Source organism: Penaeus vannamei, chromosome 36 (genome assembly GCF_042767895.1).
Source record: "Penaeus vannamei isolate JL-2024 chromosome 36, ASM4276789v1, whole genome shotgun sequence".
Classification (NCBI taxonomy): domain Eukaryota; kingdom Metazoa; phylum Arthropoda; class Malacostraca; order Decapoda; family Penaeidae; genus Penaeus; species Penaeus vannamei.
In genome coordinates this window covers 26,852,420-26,860,934 of record NC_091584.1, presented here as the reverse complement: position 1 = coordinate 26,860,934, position 8,515 = coordinate 26,852,420, and the positions used below count along the sequence as shown (strand labels likewise).

The 8,515-nt window shown below is 38.7% G+C and overlaps 1 protein-coding gene across 1 annotated transcript; it reads left to right on the top strand.

Annotated features, from left to right (window-relative positions):
- Window positions 1-1,244: 1,244 nt before the first annotated feature.
- On the top strand, window positions 1,245-4,532 carry LOC138859417 (probable methyltransferase-like protein 24; the record flags this gene model as incomplete). Its single annotated transcript, XM_070114506.1, is given in 3 exon segments — window positions 1,245-1,367; window positions 3,078-3,258; window positions 4,190-4,532. Coding segments are annotated over 3 exon segments (519 nt in total), but the record flags the coding sequence as incomplete, so codon positions are not given.
- Between the last annotated feature and the right edge of the window lie 3,983 nt (window positions 4,533-8,515).

Sequence of the window (8,515 nt, the reverse complement as noted above, 5' to 3'; positions counted from 1 at the left end):
AGTGGGGTATTAGGCAATAGTAGTAGCAGTTGTTGTTGTTATAAAAGTAGTAGTTCTCGTAGTAGAAGTAGTAGTTGTAGTAGTAGTAGTAGTTCTTGTAGTAGTAGTAGTAGTAGTAGTAGATGTAGGAAGAGTAGTAGTCGTAATTGCAGTAGTGGCGATAATAAAAGATAAAGTCGTCCTTTGATGATTATTGATTCTCTCTCTCTCTTTTCCTTCCTCGTTCTTTCTCCCTTCCTCCCTATCTCTCTTTTTCACTCTTCCTTCCTCTTTCTTTCTCCCTTCCTCCCTATCTCTTTTTTCCACTCTTCCTTCCTCTTTCTTTCTCCCTTCCTCCCTATCTCTCTTTTCCACTCTTCCTTCCTCCCCCTCCCTTCCTTTCTCTTTCCCTCTCTCTCTTCCACTCTTCCTTCCTCTTTCTCCCTCCCTCTTTCTCACACTTCCTCCCTGTCCTCTCCTCCCCCCATACGTCAGTTGCCAAACTACCCGGATGTAAAATATCTGCTTAGCTATCTCATCATTATTATTCATATCTTGTCTACTAAATGCACAAGTGTAATGCTTTCATGTTACACAACCATTCGCATGTCAGATAAATGTTTTATTTTTAATTCTAACGATGTTGATTGCTTGATATAGGCGAAAGAAAATTATTGAGCAGTTGCCAGCTATGGAATTTCAGCTGATATAAATGTCTTCATGTTTTCTGACTCTCTTATATACTTGTTTAGTTATTCATATAAATGCAAATATTAAAATTCACAAATGTAGGAACGTGCATATATCTACACACACGGACTTACCTTTAAAAGCACGGAGGTACACATACGCACAAATGCAAGCACATAGCGTATATACCTTCAACAGGTTCACACACACGCAATCGCACACGCACACGCACATACAATCGCACGCACACACGCACACGCAATCGCGCACACACGTACACACACACACACAAACACACACACACACACACACACATGTACACATACACACACACATGTACACAAACACACACGCATGTACACACACACACACACACACACACACACACACACACACACACACACACACACACACACACACACACACACACACTCCCACACTCCCACACTCCCACACACCCACACACCCACACTCCCACACTCCCACACACTCCCACACTCCCACACACTCCCATTACCTCAATCCCTCGCTCACTTCCCTTTTTATCACGATTTATCTCTCCTCCCTTTTATCAGGTCTTCTCCTTCGACCCAACCATGGAGAGCCGAGACCACCAGCGTTCCGAAAAGGTCATGTTTCTGAGGCTGGGGATCAGTAACTTCACCGGAGAAGAGGTCATCGCCGGGGTCAGAGGCCAGGTCAGAGAGGGAAAGGGGTGATTGGGGGAGGGAAAGGGAGAGGGATGGGGGGGAGGGAAAGGGAGAGGGAGAGGAAGAGGGAGAGGGGGAGGGAGAGGGGAGGGAAAGGGTGGGAGAGGGGAGTGGAGAGGGACAGGGAATGGGAGGGGGAAGGGGAGGGAGAGGGAGAGAGAGAGTGAGAGAACGAGAGAAAGAGAGATAGAGAGAGATAAAGAAGAAGAAGAAGCAATGGAGGATAAGGAATGAAGGATACGGAAATCGAGAGAAAGAGGGAGGTAATGAGAGAGAAGGAAAAGGGAGAAAGAAAGGGAGGGAAGTAGTAGAATAAGAAATGAAAGAGGGAGGGAGGAAGGAACTTGGTGGAGGAGAAAGAAGGGGAAAAGGAGGTGATGGGAGAAGAAAAGGAGAGAAGGGGAGCAGCGTTAAGAATATATGGAGAAAGCATAGAGGCCGAAACCAAGTATAGGACCTATTGCTAAAAAAAAAGAAAAAAAAGAAAAGGGAGTAATTTTGAAAAAAAGGAGATAAATAGTGAAATACATTTGATTGCATGCTCGTAACGTGAGAAAGGAAGTCATTTTGAATATGCAAAAAGAAAAAAAAAGAATAATTATTTTTTGTATGCACCCAATGTGAGAGAGGAAATCATTTTGGATATATAAAAATAAATGAAAAAATAGTTATTTTTTGTATGCCCCTGATGTGAAAAAGGAAGTCATTTTAATGTAAAAAAAATAATAATGAAGAATAGTTATTTTTGTATGCCCTTAAGGTGAGAAATGAAGTAATTTCGAATATGTAAAAAATAATAATTATAAAAAATAGTTATTTTTTGCATGTCCCTGATGTGTGAAAAGAAGACATTTTGAATATGTAAAAAAAAATATTATTATTATTTATGCTCCTAATTTGAGAAAGGAAGTCATTCTGAATATGTAAAAAGATAATGAATAGTGAATTAAACTCTTTATTCAAGCTGAATATAAATCAGCCACATATATCAAGTATGTTCCTTCAGATGAGACCTTTCATAAAACACTTGAGCCACAATTTTTTTTTACATCAACTGTCAAGAAATCTTTTTAAATGATAATTTAAACTAGGTTGGTCCGTCACTCTTGTGTCATGGAAGACCTCAGACACACGCACACACACGCAAGCACGCACACATACACACACTCATACACACATACACATACTCATACACATACACACTCATACATACATACACACACTCATACACACATACACACACTCATACACACACACACACACATACACACACTCTTACACACACACACACACACACATACACACACACATACACACACACACACACTTTATCCTGTTTTGTGTTCCTCTAGCTTGCATATACTTCATATGTACTGAAAGGTGCATTTATATTTAGGTTTATAAATAAAAATAATTCCTCTGATGTCTGTGAAATCAGAAATGAATATATATAGAGAGAGGGAAAGAGAAAAGTGCAAGAGCAAGTGTGAAAAAGAGTAAGAGAGTAAGTAAGAGAGAGAGAGGGAGGGAGAGAGAGAAAGACAGAAAGAGACAGGGTGAGAGAGAAAGAGACACAGACAGACAGAGTGAGAGAGAAAAAAAGAAAGAGAGATAAAGCCAGAAACAAAGAGACAGAATGGAAAAAAGGTGAAAGATCCCACCACCCTCACCCCCTCTCCCCCTCCCTCTCCCCCGCAGGTAGCCCGCCTCCCCGACATCATGGCTCGCCTGGGCCACACAGGACGCCAGATCGACTACCTCAAAATCGACATCGAAGGAATGGAGGTCCAGGTCCTGCAGGATCTCTTGCTGAGGGACCCCGCCGTCCTCGCCTCCGTCAGGCAGATTGGGATGGAAATTCACCCGGGGTTTTATAAAGGTTGGTGTCCCTGGGTTCGTTATTGGTGTTGTTGTTTTTTTTTTTTTTGCCTTTTTGTCTTCTGTCTGTCTGTATTTCTCTTTCTGTGTCTTTATTTCTGTTTTTTGTTTGTTTGTTTGTTTGTCTTTTGTCTTTCCTTTCTTTTCTGTTTTTCGTTTGCCTTTCTGATTTTTGCTTTGTTTTTTTTTCTTTCTGTCTCTATCTTTTTTTTTTTTGTCTCTGTCTATATCTATTTTTCTTTTCTTCCTGTCCATTTACATGTCTGTTTATTATCTCTGCCTGTCTTTTGTCTTCCTCTCTGCTTATGTTTTTTATCTTTGTTTTCCTACTGTCTCAGTCTCATTCTTATTTCCCTCCGTCTGCATCTTATTGTATCTGGCTGTTTTCTGTTTTTTTTTTCTGTCTGCCCTTTTCTGTGATTCTGTGTCTTCTGAATGTCTCTCTTATGTCTGTCTCTCAGGCTCTTTTTATTTATGCCTCTGTCTTTCGTCTTTTTATGTCTTCATGGCTGTCTCAGTCTTTCGTCTGTCTCCCTGTCTCTGTCTTTTTTGTGTGTTTCACGGTCTCTACTTTGTCGGTATGTGTATATGTGTTTGTCTGTCTGTCTGTCTCAGTCTGCGTTACTATCTGTTTCTATTTAATTTTGTCACCTTCCGTTTCTTTTTATCTCTGTCTTTGATTGTGTTTGTCTATCCCTCCGTCTCTCTCGGCCTATCTCAACACTACACCCAACCCAGCATTACAAATCTATCCATATCTATTTATGCCTATTCATTTCTCTCGGCAATTTTGAAAATATGCAATCTCATACCTAGTTTTTTCACCATCGCACATTTTTTTGCGAGTCACCCCTCGTTGCTCACGTTTTCTACACCATTTAAGCTTCGTTTTCTATATCACTCAAAACGATTTCCCATTCTCTTCCCAACAGGCGAAGACGTAACGCAACCGCACAATCTCTTCGCTCAGTTTTGGAGAATATTCCAACTCCTGGATTGTCTGGGATTCCGCCTCATCCACTGGAATAGGAACACATACAAGGGGAATCACTACGTCTGGAAGGGAAAGAAGGAGTCCATGTGTTACGAGGTCGTTTACGTCAGGACTGTGGACGCGTCGGGTATGGCGTTGGAGGGAGAGGGGTGAGGGCTGGGGTAGGGGGGGTGAGGGGGGGTGGGGGAAGTAAGGGAGGGGGGATGAGGGGAGTGTGTGCGTGTGTGTGTGTTTGATGACCTATGTTATTCTAAGATTATATAATAAAGACGTGATTGTTGTTTCAGTTTGTTTCAGTCGATTAAAAAATCAGATTGCACTTTTTACGTGTAGTTAACATCTACACACCAAATGTAAAAAGGATGCAATTAACGTGTTTTGGTGCAATTTTCACCAGAACTTCATTTATTTTGTCCATATGTCTCTTGCCTTCTGAAAAACCTTATATTCATTAACTTCTACCTATACCACCATGAACACTTCAAATTGTGCTATGGAAAGAAGCACAAGATATAACAACGAACACGAAGTAGTAAAAAGAAAACGAAGCAATAAAGAAAAGAAAACATGAAGTAGTAAAGAAAAGAAAACGAAACAATAAACACAAGAAAACGTAGTATAGAAAAGAAAACGTGAAGTAGAAATATATATGTATAACTATTTTATATTTCCTTGCTCCATGCTTTTTAAATATGCAAGGGAGCAAAGTTCATACAAGTTGGCGTAACATGTCACATACATAACCCTGCCCTTTTCGTAGCTTCAGAAATATAGGCTACAGTTCTTATAGGTACGATCACTCATAATCTGAGATCCTTTAGGAATTCAGTGCCCAATGAAAAGTGGAATAGGCCTACTTCTCAGATTTTCAAGAAATAAGTGAACCCTTTCTCTCATACTAGGGCATTGATGCAGAGGTAAGGAAAAGCTGACAGACAATCAAATTATGAACAGCAACCACAAGTAGACGGAAAAACAAATACATTTAATTTGTTTCGGTAAGCTTGTGTTTCTGTTTACATTTCTGCGCGGGCGGTGGCTGATACGTTGTAGCTTCCACACTCAAGCTTTACGGTAATTTCACTCCTTACTTGAAATATGCGGAAAATGAGAAGACTAGCTAATTTCGTTTAATTATCCTGCTATTGGCTATTGGCTATTGCTATTGGCTATATCTTCTTTCTTAGCGTTATCTTCTTTCCACTTTGCCTACTTCAGATAACAAATACGATTTCACAGGAGAGAAGAATGATCTCTTTTTTTACAGTTACTTACTTTAATTTCTTTTTCCGGTTTTTCCTTGTTTCTCATTTAGTTTATTTTCAGTAAATGGAAGTGTTTATAGCAGAGAAAAAGCATTCAGAACGGTCTCAGCGAAGCAGAAAGGAAACACATCAACGGATATGGAATTTGAACCTCAACGGCGCGAACAACGATCACACCCCGAAGGTTTCAAAAGATTCAAAAGATTTAGTTTCAATTCCATTCCTTATAGTGGATAGTCTTTGCTGTGACATGCTGTATCTTTTATTTTGGCTTCTAAATCTCCCCCTGTGTGCTAGGGATGGCCGGGGTGACCATCCACTGGCAGCGCGTGGGATTGAACTCATTATGTTTTGTACGAAAGGGATTTTTGGAATCGATGACACATAATTAGATATGCAAAGAAAAACACAATGCCGTGTTGATGATATGGAAGAAAAACCCACAATGCACAAACTAGATTTATTGATGAAAGTGAGACAATGCACAATCTAGTTTGTGCATTGTGGGTTTTTCTTCCATAATTAGATATATTATTGTTATACGGCCGGTCTGTTAAATTTGTGCCAGGCCCGACCCAATGACTTGTCATAAATACAGATGCAGAAATAAAGGCATATCTGTCTACATATCTGATAGCTATACATTTAGCCATCTATTTTCCGGGTTGATATGCATGTCTAGACTGATAAATATGCATTTATTTATTTATTTATTTATTTATCTATGCATGTCAAGTATACGAATATTCTTTAGGTCGGGCCTCGCACAATTCTAACAAACCGGCCGATTATAATTATCTGCCGGTTTGTTAGTTAGGTTTGTTAGAACTGTGTGAGGCCCGACCCAAAGAATATTCGTATACATGACATACATAAATAAAGAAATAAATGCATAGTTATCAGTCTAGACATGCATATCAACAGGGCAAATAGATGGTTAATTGTATATCTATGAGATATATAGACAGATAGGCCTATATTTCTGTATCTATATTTAAGAAAATTCATTGGGTCGGGCCTGGCACAATTTTAACAAATCAGCTAAGACTAAAAATTGTGCAAGGCCCGACCCAATAAATATTCACATATCCGGACATCCGTATATACAAAAATAAATGCATTTCTGTCTATTTACCTGATACACATTTATCTATCCGTTTAAGCGGTAAGTATGTCTAGACAGATAAAATGCATTTATTTTTGTGTATATGCATGTCTGTATTATAGATATTTTTGGGGGTCAGGTCTGGCACAATGCTTAACAAACAGGCCTATAATTTGTTAAAATTGTGCCAGGCCCGACCAAAGAATATTCGTATAAACAGGCATCTATATACACAGAAATTTATGCATATCTATCGATCTATCAAATAAATACACATTTATTTTTTTAGCTGCACGGTAGATATGCATGTCTATACTGATAGATATGAAATTATTTGTGTTTGTGAATGTCTGTGTAATGAGAGTATTAGATCGGGCTTGGTCTATTAAATCTATTAAAATATTATTAGAATATTATTAAATAAGATATTATTAAATCTGTTAAAATATTATTATAAATCTATTATTAGAAAGTCTATTAAATCTATTAAAATTGCTTGGCACAATTTTAACAAACCGGCCGATAGTCTAAAAGGCTTTCAGGATTTAGTTTTAGTTCAAGTTCTTCGCCGATTGACTTTGTGAGGGGAAGGCAGCCTCTCCTTTTATGTACTCAGTCCGGCATAATATATTCCGAGGAGGATCCCGCCCGTCCACGCCATGACTGTGATGTCAGATGCGACGTAATTTCAATAAATAAAAAGTCGGGGGATCTTTTCTTTTGAGTTTAGTCCTTTGTTTACCACCCTGGCTAACTGCACAGGCGTGGGCAAGCTGTGGTACATTTGATACATGGTCAAAGCATTATATAATAGTATTACAGTGTAAATCTAGATCATAAAATTATTACGGTCTAAAATATATCATTTAAAAGAAAAGAGCAATCAGTAATTTATCTACTCATCTATCAAGCCGGCATACGGCTTGGGCGTGAAAAGGCAATGTAACATTTGATATGTGGTCATGTGATACTACATTCCAAATTTAGGATATAACATAACTATATCTTCTAAGACAACAGATGACTGGGGATCTTCGTTGTACACTATAGAGGGTCGTGACCGTAGTGTTCTGAATGTGAAAGTGAGTTTTTTGTTTTTGTTTTTGCATCTACGTGTGGTAGGTGTTCATGATTTGATCGTCTTCTCAGCTTTTCCTTGCTTCTTCAACAATCGTTTAGTATGAAAGAATAGTTTTAGTAATTTCTTGAGAATCTAAGTACAAGGCTTACCCCATTTCTTTACCAGTTCTTTACCCAGTTTTCATAATCAAGGCATACTATATACCAGCGGCTAACCTTGTGGCGTCCTCAGCAATTTGGAAGGCACGAGCTCTTAGGAAAAGGCAAGAATTTCTCCAATTATATCTGTTATTCCCTAAACGAAAGAAAATAATGGAGAAGATTGATACTAAGGTGACAAATTCACACTCAAAAAGGCGAAGAATATGACTTTAAAATCTGGGAGAGAATTTTATTCATAGATGCAAGGAGGACGCGGAGGGAAGGAGAAAATGGAATAAAAGAATAAAAAGGAGAAGAAACACTGCTCAACATGGACGATTTTAAAGCTCAACAGACTCGCTCTGGACACCGCCATTGCAACAGCATGTGAGGAAGGATTCAAGCATTAAATGAACAATAAACCGAGGACAATAAATGGGAGATAGACTCATTTAGGAGGTGACGGTTTAGATACAAAATGGGTAAAAATCTTGTACTTCAACAACTCGACATTATCACACTAGCGGTCTTTGAGCATCAATTCAAGCCAAGTATTTATGACTGGTATATCATCTATGTAATGATAACGAACGCAAAATTATTTCGGTACATGGCAGAAATTGTTAGCATCTACTAAACTGTTTTTAGAGTTCCAACGAAAAAAAAGTGACAA